This window comes from Vulpes lagopus, chromosome 2 (genome assembly GCF_018345385.1).
Source record: "Vulpes lagopus strain Blue_001 chromosome 2, ASM1834538v1, whole genome shotgun sequence".
NCBI classification, from domain to species: domain Eukaryota; kingdom Metazoa; phylum Chordata; class Mammalia; order Carnivora; family Canidae; genus Vulpes; species Vulpes lagopus.
In genome coordinates, this window is record NC_054825.1 from 104,081,934 (window position 1) to 104,101,309 (window position 19,376).

The 19,376-nt window shown below is 44.9% G+C and overlaps 1 protein-coding gene across 4 annotated transcripts in view; it reads left to right on the forward strand.

Annotated features, from left to right (window-relative positions):
• The first annotated feature begins 3,821 nt into the window (after positions 1-3,821).
• The window catches only part of ZDHHC14 (zinc finger DHHC-type palmitoyltransferase 14), a 273,044-nt gene continuing 257,489 nt past the window's right edge, over positions 3,822-19,376 (forward strand). Inside the window, exon 1 of one of the 4 annotated variants that reach the window (XM_041742553.1) lies at positions 3,822-4,360. In XM_041742553.1, the coding sequence (XP_041598487.1) occupies positions 4,116-4,360 (245 nt within the window). In that variant the 5' untranslated portion in view covers positions 3,822-4,115. The remainder of the gene's footprint in view (positions 4,361-19,376) is intronic. The other 3 variants (XM_041742550.1, XM_041742554.1, XM_041742551.1) reach the window with 3 other exon arrangements.

Here is a 19,376-nt window from a genome sequence, read left to right on the forward strand (position 1 = left end):
CTACAGTGTGGAATCTAAGCATTCCTCGAAGGCCAGTACTATAGGTTACTCTTCTTTCTGACCCGTCACCACTTAATATAATTGTGGTCACAGATTAAGTGCCTTCCCAGTGCATGCGGAGTCCATTCCAGTCACCTCACTGATCCTCCCAGCCTTCCTTCCCTCTTACCATCCCTCACTCTAGTCCAGCCAGACCATCTTTTCTTAGTACCCCTAGAATCTTCCAGGCTTGATCTGCCTTGAGGCCTTTGTACTTGCTGTTTCTTATCACTTGGTTCTCTGCTCGTGTCCCCTCTCTCAATTCTCTCTATTCCACGACCCTGCTTTTTTCTTGTAAATGCTCTCTGAAATTGCCATCATCTAGCATTTATTTGCTTCTGTTGTTTGCATTTTATTTCCATTTATTGTTTGTTTTGTCCACCCCTCCCTCTGGTCCTCAAATATAATGTCTGTTTTTGGATCTTTGTCTATCCCTGCCACTTAAATAGTACTTAAAACACATCTGGCACAAACTAGGCCCCTAAATAAACAACTGTGAAATGAATGAATGAGTAAACTCATGCCTTACAGAGTAGTTTTTAGATGGTGAGCTAAAATCTGTTGCTGTCATGCCAGGTTCTAGTGAATTTCTTTAGGTGTGTGTCCTAAGGGAATCTATTGCCCTAGGTGTAAGTAAACATGCAGTGGGAAGAAAGAAGGACTTTCTAGGGAGACGAGTGAAAGCAATCATACCAGCTTATCTAGAAACTTATTTGCAATAGGAAACTCAGATATAATTCAAGAAGTAATAATTTTGTCTTTTTATTATAGAAAATTTCAAACATAAACATAAGTAGATATAGATAAGACTAGCATAATGTATCCTCTTGTACCCTGTGATAGACAGACACTAGAGTGGCCCCCTCATCCTGGTGTCTATACCCTGTATAATCCTCTCCCCTGAGTGTTTGCAAAACCTGTGACTTGATTTCTAACCAATACAATATGGCAGTTTGATGTCACCCCTATGTGATCACCGCTATGTGTAAGATTGCACCTTGCTGACAAACTTACTCCGGGGACTCTTCTTGCTGGCTTGATGAAATCAGTGGCCATGTTGGGAAAGGACATGTGACAAGGAGCTCCAGGAGCTGAGGCGGTCTCCAGTTGACAGTTAGCAAAAAGCCAGAGTCTTCAGTCCTACAGCTGCAAGGAAATAAAATCTGCCAATGACCTGAGTGAGCAAGGAAGCTGATGCTTTTCCAGTTGAGCCTCCAAATAAAACACAGCCTTGCCAACCCCTTGAAGGTAGCTTAAGACCCTAGGTGGGTGAGGTGCCTGGACACCTGACCCATAAAAAGTATGAGATAATAAATTGGTGTTGTTTTGAGCTGCTAAATCTGTAGTAATCTGCGGCAATTGATAACAAATTCAGATATATCACCCAATGTAAATGGTTTTCTATAGTTTGCCGGTATTGTTTCATCTATACGTTCGTCCGTGGTTTTGGGCATGGATGGGCTGGAGTATTTTAAAGCACATGCGCATACTTTAGTATCTCTAACAGAAAAGGAGTTTTTAAAAGTATAGCAGTGAAAAATTAAGGCTTCCTTGACAACCAAAATAGGAGTCTTTTTAAAGCCCAGGAAGTCGAAGGATCTAGTCTATTAACTGGACACGGGAAGAATAGGTACATTCTATAAACTGAGTAAGAAGACCATCCCCTTGATCCGATGAGCTAAAGAACAGGTACACATATGAGACCTTTCACTTGAAACGTCTAAGCCTTGCCAGTCGTTGTCGTTGTTGCTGTAGTGCAGTCACTAGGTACTTGATCCTATAATATGCTCATCTGTCCTACAAAATCCAAAATCGTTCAAATCCAATCCTGATTGCATGTTGAAAATCCGACCCGTTCCCCTAACCTGCGCTGGAAGGGACCCTTGTCAGTTTCCACGTTTTTCATGACTCTCCATCGTTCCATGCCCTGCGATAACTGGCATCCCTACCACCCTTCCCTTACCACAGGCAGCTCCTTCCAACTGGCCCCAGTTCCTCTCCTCTCTTGGAGACACCAAGCTCCTCTGCCTTTGACACTGAAGCGCTTCGTAAAGGAAACTCCCAGGGCTCTGGGGTCCATCCCATCTCCACCACCAGGGCGCACTGCGATCTCTGGCAAGTAGAGCATTCTTTAAACTGGACACAATAGTGCCTCGCAGGGTTGCGGTCAAGATTAGATAAAGAACGTGTGTCACGGGTCAAGAGCCCAGCCCCGCGAAGGCACCGCCGCTCCTCACCCTTCCCTTTGTTAGTTCCCAGCTCGTCTCCCAGCACCAGAACGCCCAGCACCACGCCGCTCCCGCTTTCGTCGCGGGGCATGCCGGGATTTGTAGTTTCTTTGCTCCCCAAGCCGTGCTCGCTCTCGGAGTCAGTCGGCGAGACGAAGAACTACACATCCCAGTGGGCAGTGAAAGGAAAGCGGGGCTCGGAAAACCGAGCGTCCCCGCCCGGCTGCCTCCGCTTCCCGCTGCCCACGGGGTGTGCCCACCGGGCGCGGGCTCTGACCCCGCGGCAAAGTCGGGGAGGGCGCGAGCCGGGCGCGCGTCGGCCGGGCCGGGCAGGGGAGGCGCGGGCTGGAGAGGACAGCGGCGGTCCCTCTGCGGCCGTGGGAGCTCGCGCGGGGGGGAAAGGGGAGAAATAAAGCGAGTACATCGCGAGCGGCCGTGTCGGAGAAGTGAGGAAGAAAGGGCTGGGGAGGCAGCAAGCCCCGCGCAGCGCGGCCGCCGCGGGCTTGTCCTCGGGGCCGCAGGGGACCCAGAGCGCTCTGCGCTCCCTGCGGGACACCTGGCCCCGGAGCCAGGCCCGCCTCGTAGGGTGTCTCCCCATCCCGTCGCCGGGCACCCCGCCCCCGCCGGGAGGCGGGAGGGGGAGGAAGAGCAAGAGCCGGGGCAGGCCCGGGAGGGTCACCTCTCCGGGGGCGCGGGCTCCTCGGGTCCCCGGGAGCCGCTGGCACGGACCTGCCGCCGCGTGCATGTGCGTGTGCGTGTGCGTGTGTGTGTGTGCGCACGCCGAGGCGGCGGCCGCAGTCCGCCCGGGGCCGGGGAGCGCCCAGCGCCTGCCCGCCCGCCCGCCCGCCCGGGGGTCGCGCCGGGCCCGCCCGAGGGCACTGGGGCGGGCGAGGAGGAGGAGCCGGAGGAGGAGCCCGGCTGCTGGGCGCGGGCCGCCGCCCCCCGGGCCGGGAGGAGGCGGGCCCGCTCCGAGCGCCGCGCGCGCGCCGGGGCTGAGCCTCGCAAACAAGTGTCTGTGGCGCTCGCCCCGCGGCGGCCCTCCCTGCGCCCGGCCCGGCCCCTATGGGGCGGGAAGCCCCGCGCGAGCCGCCGCCGCGACCCCCGGCCCCCGCGGCCCCGGCCCGGCAGCCCCGGCAGCCCCGGCAGCCCCGCGCGGGGGCCGCGGGCTGGGCTCGGCTGCCAGGCGCGCCGGCGCGGGGTGGCCGCGCGAGCAGCGCCCGGGCTGTCGCCGAGCCCGCTCCTGACAGAAGAACGTGCTCGGTTTCCCCACCCACCCCTGGGAGGGGTTGCCGGTGCCGCGAGCTGCCTCCCAGTTTCCATCGCTCTCTCCTGGGGAGGATCCACCGCCGGGAGGAAGGATTAGAATAAACCTGGCCGCGGCGCCCCAGTGGCTCGCGGGGAAGCCGGCGCGGGGGTCGCCGCCTCGGGTCCCCTCGGGGCGCAGCGGCAGCGGCAGCGGCAGCGGCAGCGGCAGCGGCAGCGGCAGCGCTCGGGGGCCGGCGGGCCGGGGCGGCGGGGCCGCGCGAGGGGGCGGGCGCGCGGCGCACCGGGGGCCCCGGAGCCGCGGAGCCCCGGGCGCGCGGGCTGGAAGCGACTGAGGACCGCCGCCGCGGGCTGCGGGCGAGCCCCGTGCCTCCCGGAGGGGGTCCGGGCTATGACAGCGGGGCTCCCGCGAGGGGTAACCTGGGTGTCCTCGGCGAAGTTGTCGCCGAGCCGGCAGCCGGCGTAGGGGCCGCGGCGCCGCGGCTCGGGGGGCGGCCGGGCGGCCGGCGGCGGTCGTGGCTCGGCGGGGCCCGCGCGGCCGGGGGGCTCCGGGGGGCGTGCGCCCCCAGCCGGCTGCGCTCGCGGATGCCTCCCGGCGGCGGCGGGCCCATGAAAGACTGCGAGTACAGTCAGATCAGCACCCACAGCTCCTCCCCCATGGAGTCGCCCCACAAGAAGAAGAAAATCGCGGCCCGGAGGAAATGGGAGGTTTTCCCGGGCAGAAACAAGTTCTTCTGCAACGGCAGGATCATGATGGCCCGGCAGACGGGCGTCTTCTACCTGACTCTCGTCCTCATTCTGGTCACTAGCGGACTCTTCTTCGCCTTCGAGTAAGTGGCGGCGAAAGCTCCGCGGCGCCCTGCTCCCCTCGCCTCCCCGACCCCCGCCCCCGCCCCCGCCCCGCCCGCGCCCCTCCTCTCGCTGCTTTCGTTTTCCAGAAGCGGTCCCCGCCGTCCCTGCACACTGTTATATAATGCGAGCCCGCCTGCCCCTCTCGGGCCCCTGAGGGTCTGTTCGCGCTCGGGTCCGCGGAGGGGACGCGGCCCGGGTCGGCTCGGGGAGGGGCGCGGGGGGCAGGGCGCGCTCCGAGGGCGTGCGGGCCTGCTGCTCCCGGGCGGGGCGGGGCGGGGCGGGGCGGGGCGGCGCCTCGCAGGTGCAGCCCGGGCAGCCCTCGGGTGGGAGGGGAGGAGGGGGCTGGAGCCCCCGCGGGGGTCAGGGCCGTGCACCTCCTTTCTTGCTGGCGAGCCGTGGGCCATCGCGGTCCGCTCCTCCGCCGGCTCTTGAGCGGTGGACACTCTTGGTTGTTTCAAAGTGGAGGCTGCCCAAGGGGGCCTGGAAGGATGATTTCAATGTTCCGTTCTCCTTAGATGCTCGCCTTTGATCCACAGTTTTCCGAGTTACCATGACGCGGTCTCCAAACTCTTCGCTTTTAAAAAAAAAAAAGTTCCGATCAAAAATGTTGAAGATACACACTTTCTCCTCCCTCCTCCCCACCCCCCCCCCCGCCCACAGCCCCGCGCAATGTTCGGGAACAGGTGAAACGAGACTTTTTTTTTTTTTTTTTTTTTTTGCCCAGTTCAGGAAAAGTCGGACACTGCATGGTAACTTCGGTTTCCAGAAACAGCACTTTGGGACTTTAGGGCTTTGATTTGAAAAAAGAAAAAAAAAAAAAAAAAAGAAAAAAGAAAAGGTGCATGCTGGTCTTCTCCGTTTTCAGGAAAATCAGGTTGGCCACTAGCGACTGTCCTCCTGCCAACTAATGAAAGATCTCCTTATTTATTAATAGATTAGATAAAGTACTTCAACCACATTCCAGAATCAATTTCAATTGCTTTTATTGGGTCCAACGTTTGCAATGCAGCTTCTTATGTAATTCTTGGTGTCCTATACACAATAAAAGTTGTAGCCACCCCCCCCCCCCCACACACACACACACTTAAAAGGAGACAATACCGTTATTGGGGAGTGCTTTGTGTTTCCTTACCTGGCTTAATGATGGGGCATGATACCCATTCAGTCTCCATCTTCTGTTGCATAGGGTTAATTAAACCTTTGTGTTTATTTACTTTTCTCTTTGATAAGTATTAATAGGCTCTGATTTTGTGCCCAGTGTCTGGTATTACAAACGCTATCTCTATCAGAAATGAATGCTCTCTTGACAATGTAATACTTTTCACGTATTAAGCCCTGTGACTCTGGGGGGAAACATTTTTTGTCTGAGCATTGTGCTATGATGCACAGTTTTAGCAGGATTGAGTTAGACCAGGTGAGGAGAGAGCTCTCACAGGTGAGCCACGCACCTCCCCCAGACCTCACACACAACCCCTTCCTTTCGGACTATGTAAATTTCCCAGGTCTCTCCCAGAAGTTGAACTTTGGGGCACATTTGCAGCTAGCGTAGAGCCTGTTGGGGACCTTGGGGATGGGAGGGGGAGGTGTGCAAAGGCTTTGGGAATGGCAGGAGAAATGCTCTGTTCCTCTGTTAATCCCCTTGTCCCCCTCCAGAGCCAGCCACTCATCCTTACAGACTCGGGTCTGAGTCATAATAGATTCAGACACTGGAGTGACGATGCTCTGTGGTTGAACACAAATACCATCCTTCTAATGGTGGCTTTCCCTAGAGGTGGTCTTCTAGATAGATAGTATTCACTGTGTTCCTAAAGGTAAAAAAATTTTTGAACTGATCTATATTGGCATTTTTGCTCTTTTTAGCACTTTTAATGGTGGGGAAAATAGGTTAATTTTGTGAGCTTCAGCCACAGGTGTGTTTCCTGCAGGATGATGAATGTTTCATTTTCTGCGTACACTCCAATCCCCACTGTATGGTTAGAGATCCCCACTAGTTATACTTACTATCTTTTATTTTCTTTATTCAAGTACTGCTTTTAAGCAAACCATCATAAATTCATTTTTTACCTTTTAAGCTCTGTGTGTGTTTCTTCAAGAGTTCCCCAAAGTCCTCACTAGAAGATTGTTAGGGATCTTTCTCTGCGTCAGCATTATGCTAACGGATGGCTGTAGGAATAAACATGTGTGCTGGGATTTTATTAGCTACTATTGATAGCTTCATTTTTAGATAAGCTGTGTGTGTGTGTGTGTGTGTGTGTGTGTGGTCTCCATGAGTGTTGTTTCAATTAGGCAATTTGAAATTTCAAGAAAATAGGCCAATCCTAGCCTGATGCCTCGGTTGGGAAAAATCATAGGGCTGTGTTCAAACTATAGAATATTATGGTTTGGCTAAGAATAGTGTCACTATGTTGCTTTTAAGTTCTTTATCATTGCTAATGACAAAGTGAAATTAAATAACTTTGGCCAAATTAATTTGATAGACTCAGAGAAGCAATTAGTTCCATGCATAGGAGATGAAATGCCAGCAGCCTAAAAGAGATCAGGAGAAAATGCCAGTTTTGTCTGCTCACTGCCAGGCCTGCCTTCCTTCTAAGCTCTTTCTTTAGTTATTTATTGGACACATACTATAGTGTTTGCCTATTTGGATTAATTTCATGTCCAGATAACTTTAATATTAGTAGAATTCATGTTCAAACATTAGAGTCCATGTTTCCCCATAGAGTTACAAAAGGCAAGTGCAACATTTGAAAAGAAGACACAGGACTCCGCTTCAGACTTCCTTTTCCTGCAGTTCTTCCCCCACCCCACTTCTCATTCCCAACCTTGAACAGAGGACAAAGAAGTTCCTACTGGAGAAAGTGACCTATTGGAGGCACAGCAACAGGTGTTGATAGTGCCTTCGACCCCTGAGAAAAAGGCAGGGTGTGTGTGTGTGTGGGGTGATTATTCCCACATTGCAGGTGAGGTGACAAGCATCGAGAGATGAGAAGACCACTGAGGGTCACATACTAACTAGTGGCCGGGCTTCTGACTACAAAGCCATTGCCCTTTCTGATCCATGGTGCCGTTCTCCCTTCAAGTATAGAAGAGTGCTTACAGGAATGGGCTTGGGAAGGACAGATCCCAGGGTTCTAACTAGAAGTATGACCCTGGGCACAGAATTTGACGTTTCTAAGCCTCAGTTTTCCCTTCTGTTAAATGGGATCAATAATATCTACCTTAAAGTGGTACAAAGATCAAACGAAAAGGTATAGTTCGTACAGTGTCTCATCCAAAGTAAGTACTCAATTAGCAGCACATATTTTTAGAGCAAACCTTAGAAGTAGCCTCTGAACCACTAACTTTTCTGAGAGCCTTTGAATAAGGGAGTGAGTTAATAAGTATAACAGTGATAGTATATTGGGCTGAAAATCATGCAGAACTGTGTAGTTTGCAGTTGAAATGAAGATTTCTATATGAGTCTGAGGAGTGACTCCACTCTTGCCCCTTTAGAGGGGGAGTCCTGCAGAGATGTCCAGGACCCCCACTTGTCCAGACTTGGGCAGGAGCACGGAGGAAGCATCCAAGAAGCAGGGACTGGATTTCACTTCTGTTTTCAGAGCTACCATCTTAGAACTGTGAAGACGGTAAAGAAAACTACTAGAAGCAACCTGATGCAACTCCACTCATTTTCAAGTAGGGCCAGGCTATGTATTTTGAGGCATCTCGTATTCAGCATACGTACTGATAGAGTGTCAGCATTTTGTAGCTGTATTCAGGACGGAAGGCAGTGGCCTTCTGTGGCACTTCTGTGGCAGTGCTGTTGAGAGACCTGTCACTTCTCCTTGCAGTTACTGAGGGCCTGGCCCACCTGAGACTCAAAGCAACATCCTCATTCTCACATCCCCAGAAGATCAATTTGAAAAGATTTGATAAGATCAGTGAACATTATAAATTTCTTCATCTCTTCTTCTCTGACCTACACAAATGTACAGCCTGCTTATGTTTTGAGTTGAGATTTTGAAAATAAAAAGTCTCTGGTCCTGAACTTTTGACATCTTGTAGTTTCTGATCACAGGGGCAGAAAGAAAGAGATGAACCAGGCATCCAGGTGAGGCTCGTGTTTCCAGAGGCCGCTGTGATGTGAGGGGAGACCTGCTCAGATCTGGGACTTGACGGTCTCCCACTTATGTGCTGTGGCCACAGATGTCATTGGGGTGGAAACACTTGGGAATGTGGAAGCATTCCTAAATTTCTCATCACTGGAAGTCCATCGATTTTTAAAAAAAATTAAATTCAATTAGCCAACATATAGTACATAGTTAGTTTCAGATGTAGTGTTCGATAATTTATCAGTTGTGTATAACACCCGGTGCTCAGGTCACATCAGGTGCCCTCCTTAATCCTCATCACCACTGATGATTTTTTTTAAAAGCCACGTGTTTTCGTCACCCCTCTCCTTCCCTTCTCCCTTCCTTTTCCTCTCCCTCCTTCCCTTTGTTTCTTCTTCCTCCTCCTCCTCTTTCTCCTTCTTTCTTTGGCTAATCCCCTTTGAAGTAGTTGATGACTAACTGGTAGTAGAACTGGGGTGATGTTTGCTTTGAAGATGGAACAAGGGACTGTCCCCCATAAACAGAGGTGCTATTTCCAATAATAATCTCTCCCTTATAAATTGGAAATCCTTTATTATTCAGTAGAAGATACTACCCTTATAATATATAAGGACCCTATCTTTTCTCAACTGTCCTATTCAGAACTGCATCAAGTTATCCGCCATCTCAGGAAACATACGGGAAGTGCCCTGTCTTCTGGCCAGATGCTGGCCATGCTGTGCACTGTAGAACACCACAGGATTGATAGTAGATGACCATCAGGATGTTACCCTGAACATTTCCTATTAACCAAGTAGATGGTGTCAGGGACACTCTGTAACCCACTGTGGATCCACACAAGAATTTTTTTTTTCCTAAAGATTTTATTGATTTATTCATGAGAGTCACAGAGCGAGAGAGAGAGGCAGAGAGACAGGCAGAGGGAGAAGCGGGCTCCATGCAGGGAGCCTGATGTGGGACTCTGATCCTGGAACTCCAGGATCACGCCCTGGGCCTAAGGCAGCGCCAAACCGCTGAGCCACCCGGGCTGCCCCCACACAAGAATTTTAAGTGGTTTCAAAATCTTATTATTGAGCTCTTGACCTGAGGGTGCTAATCCCTTCATTTGTGTGCAAGATCAACACATGTAAGTTCCGTGAGGATAGGGAATGCATTAGTTTTGTTCACAATTGTACTCTAGGACTTAAAATAGTATCTGGTACATAGCAGGCTCTCAGTAAATATTTGCTGTTTATGGAATAATGGTAATATTGAAACTGAAAAATAACTTCCTTGTGCTTTAGTTCTTCATCTTGTAAAATCTTCAACATTGGGATCCCTGGGTGGCGCAGCGGTTTGGCGCCTGCCTTTGGCCCAGGGCGCGATCCTGGAGACCTGGGATCGAATCCCACGTCGGGCTCCTGGTGCATGGAGCCTGCTTCTCCCTCTGCCTGTGTCTCTGCCTCTCTCTCTCTCTCTCTCTCTCTCTCTCTGTGCGACTATCATAAATAAATAAAAATTAAAAAAAAATCTTCAACATTAATAACATAATTAATAATGCCTTCTAGAACACATTTGGCTTAGAATTTTTGATTATTAGATGTAATTCTTCTGATTTTAGAAGCAGGTCTCATCCTTTTTCAAATTCATTAATTGAAGCAGAGGAAATCAAAGGTTTTCTTAGTTACTTAGAAAACTAGTGACAGAGTTGGGATATTTACTTGGCTAACTAAGACTTTTTCCTAGTTTTTCTTTTCTTTCTTTCTTTTTTTTTTTAAACTAAATACTGTAAGCAAATAAAGCACTCTGTGATATATAAGAATGTTACCCGCTACTACCAGTACCTGGAATAATTTCACATTTTATGGGTTCTTGACTTTGGATACTTGAATTTACTTAATAAAACTCTTAAGGATCCTGTTGACTCTCAGCTAGTGGGAAGTGATAGGAAGTCACACAGAAAGGACGCCTGTAGGTTTCTATAATAGGGTAATGATGGTCAATTATTTAGTGGGCCATGTCTACAAAACCTGGAGATTTTTCCTTTGCAGAGCAATGTTGCACGTAATTTATTCATTGCAGAGTTACTGTGTCTTAGCAAGAGAATTTAAATTAAGTGTTTTAAGGAAGTGTATTCCTTTTTTCTTTTTTTTGCAGCTGAGGTTGTTAGGAAAGGGAGAACATTGGTGGTCAATAGATATTTCCTTTTTTTTTTTTAAAGATTTTATTTACTTATTCATGAGAGACAGAGAGAGGGAGGCAGAGGGAGAAGCAGGCTCCATGCAGGGAGCCCAATATGGGACTTGATCCCAGGACCCCAGGATCACGACCTGAGCTAAAGGCAGACTATCAACCGCTGAGCCACCCAGGTGTCCCTCATTAGATACTCCTAATTAGTTACATCCAGGACTTTCAGGACTTTGGATCTGATAAAAAGTTGATTCAGGTAAGGGTTGGGACCATTTTAATGCTTTCGTTTAGTTCTTTCCTAACTATAAACGTTGATATCAATTCAAACTAATTTTTATAAACTGGATGATCTACCTCCTCAATTTCTGCTCTTTAAAAACTGTAATATTAGACTCCTAAGAAGATTCTATGTAACATGTATGCAAGTTTTGAAATAAAAATACTGTAAAGAGTACTTGTGAAACTACCACTCAACTCAAGAACCACACTGATACCAGGGCTTTTGAATCTACTCACACCCTCTGGGTTTCATCTCCCTGCCCCTTCCTGAGGTCATCACCACCTGAGCTTTCATCAGTATCAATGCCTTGCCTCTTTTTCCTCAAGGTCTTTTAATGTGTGCATCCCCAAACGATAGTTTGTTTAGTTTGGCTTATTTTTTAATGTAAAAAAATGTGAACAAATTTCTTTTGTATGTGTAAAGAAATTTTTATAGATATTAAAAACTCTCCATCTCTGTTCTTTTCCCTCCCTCTCTCTGGACCATTAAAGAGTAAATTACAGACATTGTGTCCTTTTCTACCTACATTTTTCAGCATTTAATTCTTAAGAAAATTTTTCTTCTGTAAATAGTATCCTTAACCCTTGAACAACACAGGTTTGAGCTGTGCTGGTTCACTTAAGTATGAATTTTTTTTCACAGTACGGTACTGTAAATGTATTTGCTCTTCCTATGGTTTTCTTAGTAGCATTTTCTTTCCTTTAGCTTACTTGACTGCAATAGTACAGTGTATAATACATATAACATACAAAACGTGTTAATGGACTATTTACGTTATCCATAAGGCTGCTGGTCAACAGGAGGCTATTAGTAGTTAAATTTTGAGGATGTTGAAAGTTATACACCAGTTTTCAGGTGTGTAGGGATAAAGTTGGGTTGGCACTCCAATCCCCATTTTGTTCAAGAGTCAGCTATAATAGTATCAATTTCAGTAAATTTAATGTGGCTACAACAGTCCATATTGAAATTTTATTGTTAAGTTTAAGTTTATGATTTTGGCATTTGTTTTGTGCTTATGTAATATGTATTATTTCTCTTTTCTCCTTCTAGCCTTCATTTAGATGAACTGCATATTTTGAATATTCCATTTTATTTCCTTTAAAATTTTCAGCTATATTTCTTTGTATTTTTTTTAGTAGTTATGTAAAAGATAAGAATATGTCTCTTTACCCTGTCATAGTCAACCTCCAAATAGTAATACTATACTTCACAAATAATGTAGGAAACCTAAAACATTATAATTCTACTTACTTCTCCCACCCTTTGTGACTCTATTGTCATTGGTGTGTGTATAAACCCGGTAATGTTACTACTTTAAAGTTGTCAGTAATATGTAACAGAAACATAAATAAATATATATATATGAAGCAAATATATTTTAAAGTAAAGCATATAAAATCTTAAAAAACGTACATTTATACATATATAAAATAGAGATAATTTTAAATAGAATTTTATATTTACATATCATTTCTAGTACTATTTATTTCTTCCATCTACATCATTTCCCTTTGGCCTAAAGTAATTCTTTTAGCATTTCCTGATGCAGATCTGCTGGTGACAGTTTCTTTGAGATTTTGCTTTTTCTGAAAATGTTTGCCTTCATTTTTAAAGGACAGAAGATATTTTCACTGGATATAGAATTCTAGTTTGATAGTTGTTTGAACTTTAAGAGATTGGCTCATTGTCTTCTAGTCTCTTGTTTCTGATGAGAAGGTAGCCTTTATTTTTAATGTTTTCCCCTGTGAGTTTTTTCCCAGCTGATTTTCTCTTTATCTTTTTTTTTGTGTGTATCTTGTTTGGTTTCTACACATGCCAAGGTGTTTTTTTTTTTTTTTTTTTTTCCTACTGATATGGCTCAGGGTTTGCTAAGACTTCTGGGATCTGTGGGTTGATATCTTTCATTAGTTTTATAAAATTTTTTATCCAGTATTTCTTCAGATATTTATTTTGTGCCTTTCTTGTCCTATGTTTTTATTAACACTCTTTGTGTGTGTGTGTGTGTGTGTGTGTGTGTGTGTGTGTGTGTGTTTCAGTTTGAATAATTCCTATTGGTCTGACTTTATGTTTACTGATCCTTTGCTATGTCTTGTTTATGTTAAACCATCTGTGTTGTCTTTTTTTATTTTGAGTGTTTCTAAATTAAAAAAAATAGTTTTTATATAGTCTAAGAAATAACTTCTATTCTCCTGAAATTCTCCATCCATTCATGTCCATATTTTCCACTGGATCGATCTATCTATGTATTTATGTATCTATGTATCTATCTATTTTCTGGTAGTTATTCTGAATTCCTTGCCTAATGATTCCAACAGCTTTATCAGCTCTGGGTCTACTTCTTTTGGCTATTTCTTCTCTTGACTATGGGTTATATTTTCTCCCGTCTTTGTGAGTCTCATAATTTTTGATTGCATGCCAGATATTGTGTGTTAAAGAGTTGTAGAGGACACAGCAATTTAAAAGGGCATGCCTTTTTATCAGGCCACTAGTGTGTGGGCTCAGTCAATCTAGTTTTTTATTAAAATGGGTGTGGTCTTTCCTGAAGCTTTAGTTAGATCTGTTTCATCATTGAGCTCAAATGTTTCGAGGGCAGAGACTTTTCCTTCAGCAGGAATTGGGATCTGAATTCTTTTTTTTGGGCGGGGGGAGTCTGAATTCTTAAGATTTCTATATACTTCATAGGCCAGCATCAGCTTACCCAACTGTGAAAGATTTGTCAGCCATTCCATTAGCATTTTGGGTTACTTGGGAGTTTGCTTTTAGTACTGTATGAACCTTCTTCATCTCAGCACATCTCTCTTTGTCTAGCAGTCTGGTCTCAGCATTCAGAGTGCTGCTGCAATGCCTAGGGTGAGGGCCTGAAGTGCATAAGGGAGGTTTTCTCAGTTTTTATGCTCTGCCCCCTGCCTTACCCTTGAGAAGATCCTTTCCTTCTCAAAACCAGGGCAGTTGCCTCTCAACTCTCCTGCCCTACCCCCAGCCTTTGGTGTATTCTTGCTGTGTTTTTGGTGAGGATCAGTGGGAAGGAGTTGGCTGGTGGTTCAGACTTACTCTGTGTCCCAAGCTCCCTGGAATTCATATCTGTAGGGTCATCTATATGGCTGTTAAACTTGCTAGAGATTTACTTGTTTTCTCCTTACTCCTGGATATGGTGGATTTCTGTTCTTCCTGCCATTTTCCTAGGAATGAGAGCAGATATTGTCTTTTTTTTTCTCTTGGGAAGGGCTCAACACATTTAAAATTATTTGTATCCTTAGCTCCATGATATATTTTTAAAAATTGCTTTGTAGCTAATCTGGCTTGTTCTTATTGTTAGAGTGGGAGTGATTTCTCTTACAACTTTCAACTTGCAATTTTTTGAACTTAATATTGTGTTTCTCAGGTTCATATATTTTGTTGCATTTATATATGTAATTAGCTTTCATTTGGTTTGTATAAATATATTCAATTTATTCCTCATACTATTTCTAATCTTTCTTTTTTGGACTTCTTGCTGATTCTTGTCATTTACCCTCATTTTAAGGGGTAGACTTCATAGGTTTTGATTTTTTCTTAAGTGTGTCCTGGCAATGACCATGACATTTGGGCTGAAATGCTTAAGCCTGAGCATAGTATTCAATTTATTATGCTATAAAAGCATGATGGTAAAGTAGTTTTCAAAAGATAAATCATAACTATCATCCAATCATTGAAGTTATATATAATTAAGAGCAAGGTTTATAGAAATATGTCCTTGTGATAAGTGAGATACTTTATCACAAATCTTCATCTGCCAGTTTAATTTGATCTAGTTTTTCATTGATTTTTTAAATAAAAGTTTAATTTTTTATTCCCCACTTAAAAATACTTTGAGTGTGGAAGCTCTTTTCTGATCCCATGTCTAGCTTAGATACAAACTTTCAGAGTCCTTGTAATTAAGGTCCTGTTACTCACCTCTTGTCATGTGGCTGGCTTTAGTTGAAAGTCCTGATAGAAGAGATTTGTGATTGAACCAGTCAGCCCTCAGCTCTTGTAGACTCTTCAATCTGCCTGGTGCTCTACATGAGAGAGAAAATCTCTTCCTCTGCCATGAGCAGTCCCAGAATAAAGAGAATGGTGACAGCTGTGTGTGTGTGTGTGTGTGTGTGTGTGTGTGTGTGTATCCTTTTCCTGACTCCATTCTCCTAATCTGTAGAAGTTGTGCTATCCTAATTTAGGCTTTTTCCCCCCCTCTGCCTTCTTGGTTCTTCACAGCTGGTTGCTAAGGCACCATTGGAATAGACTTCTCTGTATCCTTCTAGAGATTTTTGAGGTAGACTTTTAACTGTAATGAGACCTTTTCATCTTAGAACATTTTAAGCACATTTGGACAGAACACACCATTTTTAAAAATAGGAATACAATAATTTCCATACATGTTCTAACTGAATTTTAAAAAATGCTGACCTCAAAGTCCTTGGGAACTTGGTCTTGGTGTTGAGAGCCATCAAAATATGACAAGGCTGGGCAAGGTGTTTGATAGAGGAAGGTGTAGCCAATGGCCCTCTGAGGCTGGATGTGGTTTGTCTTGAAGTAGTCCTGTCAGTGGGGAATGGCTATCTAACTCACTGGGGGAAAAGATTTAAGCTCCCTAAATCTGGTAGCTTTTCAGGTGCTTCTCAAGATTATAGAGAAACAGCTTATTTTAACACAAAACACTGGAGTCTATTAAAGGTGTAAGTTCTACTTGCTGAGATGAGAAATTATTGCCTCTCCTTGTACAGACAGTAAAAATTAAATGGGTCCCCAAAATGTGTGTTCCTGACTACTTCCGTGACAAAATCTAGTGTCCTTGTTTTTGTTTTTACCTTTCTCTCAGTGGTGGAGGAAATTATGACCACTTTCTCTTTACTTGAAACTTTTTCTTCCTTTAGCTTCTAGAATGTTCATCTTCTGCTTCATCTTTTCCCTTTTCATCTGCTTCATCTTTTCCCTTTTCCTTTTTCTCCTGTACTGTATCTGCTCTTTCCTTCTTGCCCTGAATTCACTTTGCTTGTTCCTTTTCTGCCTTTCTTACTTTCTTGAGCAAGTTTGAATCATCATGGTGATCACTCTCACCTCTTCCAATGTGTCTTTCTCCCTTGCTTAGAGTCCCTGCCTTATTGTCTTAAATTACTCTTGCCCGTGGAGATCTCTTGTCCACGTGTCCTCTGATGTCCAGAAGGCAAGTCATTGAATCCCACAGGTGTTGTTCCTGGACTCATCACTGGCAGTGAAGAGAAGTCCTCCCTCGTCCCTTGTACCGCAGCCCCAAGTGTCTCCTGTTTCAACACTTCTCATGTACTTCAGCCCTTCATCCTTTACTGATCCTTTCCTTTCATGTCTCTTGTGCTGTATTCTTCCTCTCTGTTTCCATACTTGGTGTGGCAGTTTTGAATATCTTCATAAAATCTTTAACCCTCTTTCCATTTAAAAACAATGGAATATAACTCTTCACTCCTTGAATATAGGTCTGCCTTAGTGACTTAGTTCTAAAGAATAGCACACAGCAGAAGTGATGCTGTGTGATTTCTGAGACCACTTTAGACATGTGATGAAGCTTTCATCTGGTACACAAGTTTTCTCTCTCTCATGGGGCATGTACCTTTGGAGCTTTGAGCTACCATGTGAGAAATCTAGCTACATCACACAGAAACTCCCCATAGTATAGAGACCACGTAGAGTGAGTCTGGACCATGAATGGAGAGGTGCCCGTGGATCCCGCAGCTCTTCCTGCCCCTGGCTATTTGAGTCTTCCTGGCACAGCAGCCAGACATGCAAGCGGATGAGCCTTCACATGATTCAATTTCCCCTCTTTCTCTAGTCTTTGAGCCACCCGAATGGAAGTGAAATGGAGCAGACATGAACTATTCCAGCCATGTTCTCTCCAGACTGCATATTTGTGAACAAACAGTGTTGTTTTAAGCCACTACATTTTGGGGAGGTTTATTAGACTGCAAAATTTAACTTCCAGAAATTCGCAAATGAAGTATTGAGACTCTTTTGGAATATACAGCAATGAATGTGTAACTAACACTAAAGTTACAGTGCTGTAGCTTGAGACTTAAAAAAAATTATGGAAGCATCAAGGTTAGCTTTTCTACCTCACCACTCCCATACCAATGTGTCCTTGAGTAGGAGAGAAAGGAGTAGCAGCTCAATAATGTATCCACCTTTGTGCCAAGCCCTGGGTCTCCCTTAGGATAATGTTTTTCTTGGTAAAGTACTTTGAACTCAGTAGTGTAGGTCCTCATCAGCCCACCCATGGACCACAGTCCCAGCCTTCTTTCTCAAATTTTCCTCCATGCTGTGTTTGTTATATTTATAGTGATAGACATACACTCATTGTGTGGAAAAGTAAATCCACACAAAATTACTGAAACCTGGTTCTAAGACCTTCTTATTTTTCTCACAACTTACTAAGATTGATGACAATGGCTAAATTTTTTGATATCTCTATGCAGAGCCATCTCTCTGTTGATTTTGGAGAGATCTTCAATATTGTTGTGTACTAGAATGCTCATTTTTCCTGGGATATTGAGAGCAGGAACTTGGCTTACCTACCTGCCATCCTTTTGACCCACTGAGGCCTTTCTGGTAACAGCCTGTGGTTGCTTTGTATCTGCAGAGCTAAGCTGTCCCAGAAGTGGGCAGCTAGACAACTAGTGACCCCCAGTGATCTGATCTTTCAAGCTGGCCTCAGATTTATATAATCAATGCAGTTTATCATCTTGAATGGTACTATTTTGGGGTATTTTAAAATTTCCCATACACACATTCTTGATGACAGATAAGGGCATTTTTTTAAACATATAAGCCAAAGTCAAGTTAAATTCTGGAGCTATATATAGTTTATTTGTCTTTCTGACCCAGGAGAAATTTTCTTTTTACTTGGATCTCACATTTACTGACTTGGTATAAACTTTCCTGCTTCTCTTTAAGATAGCAATCCATGCAAATCAAATGCCAGAATGGTCCTCACATACATTCAAGTGGTGCTTAGTACTCTATTTAGGAGATACTCTGTGTTTCTGTTTCTATTCTGTTAGCTTTATGCATATTTTGTGCAGATATTTCAAAAGGTATGGTCTTGTCTTTTATTTTTATTTATATATTTTTAAAGATTTATTTATTAGAGAGAGAGTGTGTGCACAGGGGGAGGGGTAGAGGGAAAGAATCTTCGAGCCACTCTTCACTGAGCAAGGACAGGGGAGCCCAATGTATGGTTCTATCTCAGGACTCATGAGATCATGACTTGAGCCAAAACCAAGAGTCTGATGCTCAACTGACTGAGCTACCTAGGTGTCTCAAAAGATATGGTCTTGTCTTTTAAAGGTTAATAGATACTAAAAGTTAGAGAAGCCCACTCCCATAAAATTATAATTTAGTTGGGATAAACATTGAATAAGATTATATACAGGAATAATTTCTTCTTTGGCTCACGATAAAAAAAATAAAGGTAAGAAATATTATTTTTAAGCTACATGCCTTTACTGAGCTAGAAAACTATCAACATTCTACTTTTTATTTAAAAGTTGAAGTGGCCATGAAACAGAGTCCCATTCACTCATTACCAAACTCTCCCGCCTCTTGGCTGTGGATGGTTATAATGATACAAGAAATGGTGGATCTGTTCTCTAGAATTGGAGATTAATATTCTTCTACACTGTGAAGAGAATGTGAGCTTTTTGGTTTTAGAGTGTTGAATGGGCTTGACCCAGTCCCCCAGAGTTGACCATAGTTGGTGATCTCAAGCTTTCCCGAATGCAAGCCCTGATCACACCTAAGAGGGAGGTCTAAAGTGTAGAAATAAATGAAATGAAATATTGGCAAGTTTCCTTGCCAATAAATGAAATTGTTCTCTGATCAACTTGTTCTCTCTTTCCTCTGGTAAGTTTTCTATTGCTGCCATAATGGATTACCGCACACTTAGTGACTTAAAGTCACAGACATTTATTATCTGACTATCCAGTAGATTAGAAGTTGGACATGGGTCCTCTGGAAGGAGCAAGACCTAGGGCCAGATCTCCAGTTATAGGTCATTTTCTGAGAGATACTTGGTTGGAAGCTGATGGATGCCAGCATTCTAGTAGCAGGAGGAACAAATGTTTCTGTCCTAAAATAATAGACAGTGGGGTAGAGGCAGGAGGGGGTACACTTGATCTTAGCCAAAAGGATGAGAAGCGATGGGAGGGGGTGATCTGTATGGCTGATGACCATGTCCACTACAGTTACTGACAGTTGAATGCTGCAGATGGGTCAGCTGTCCAGTGGGCTGACCCAGGCTGGGGGTAGTGGTGGTGGTGGTGGTGGTGGGGTGGTGGTGGGTGGAACAAACCAACTGTGATGGTGAGGAGAGAGGGGGAATCCAGCCTGGTAGGCAGCTGGGATCAGGGTGGCCCCCATGACCTGAAGGTGTCTGGCAAGTCTCTAGTTCTGGAGAGCTACAGATTAGATCGT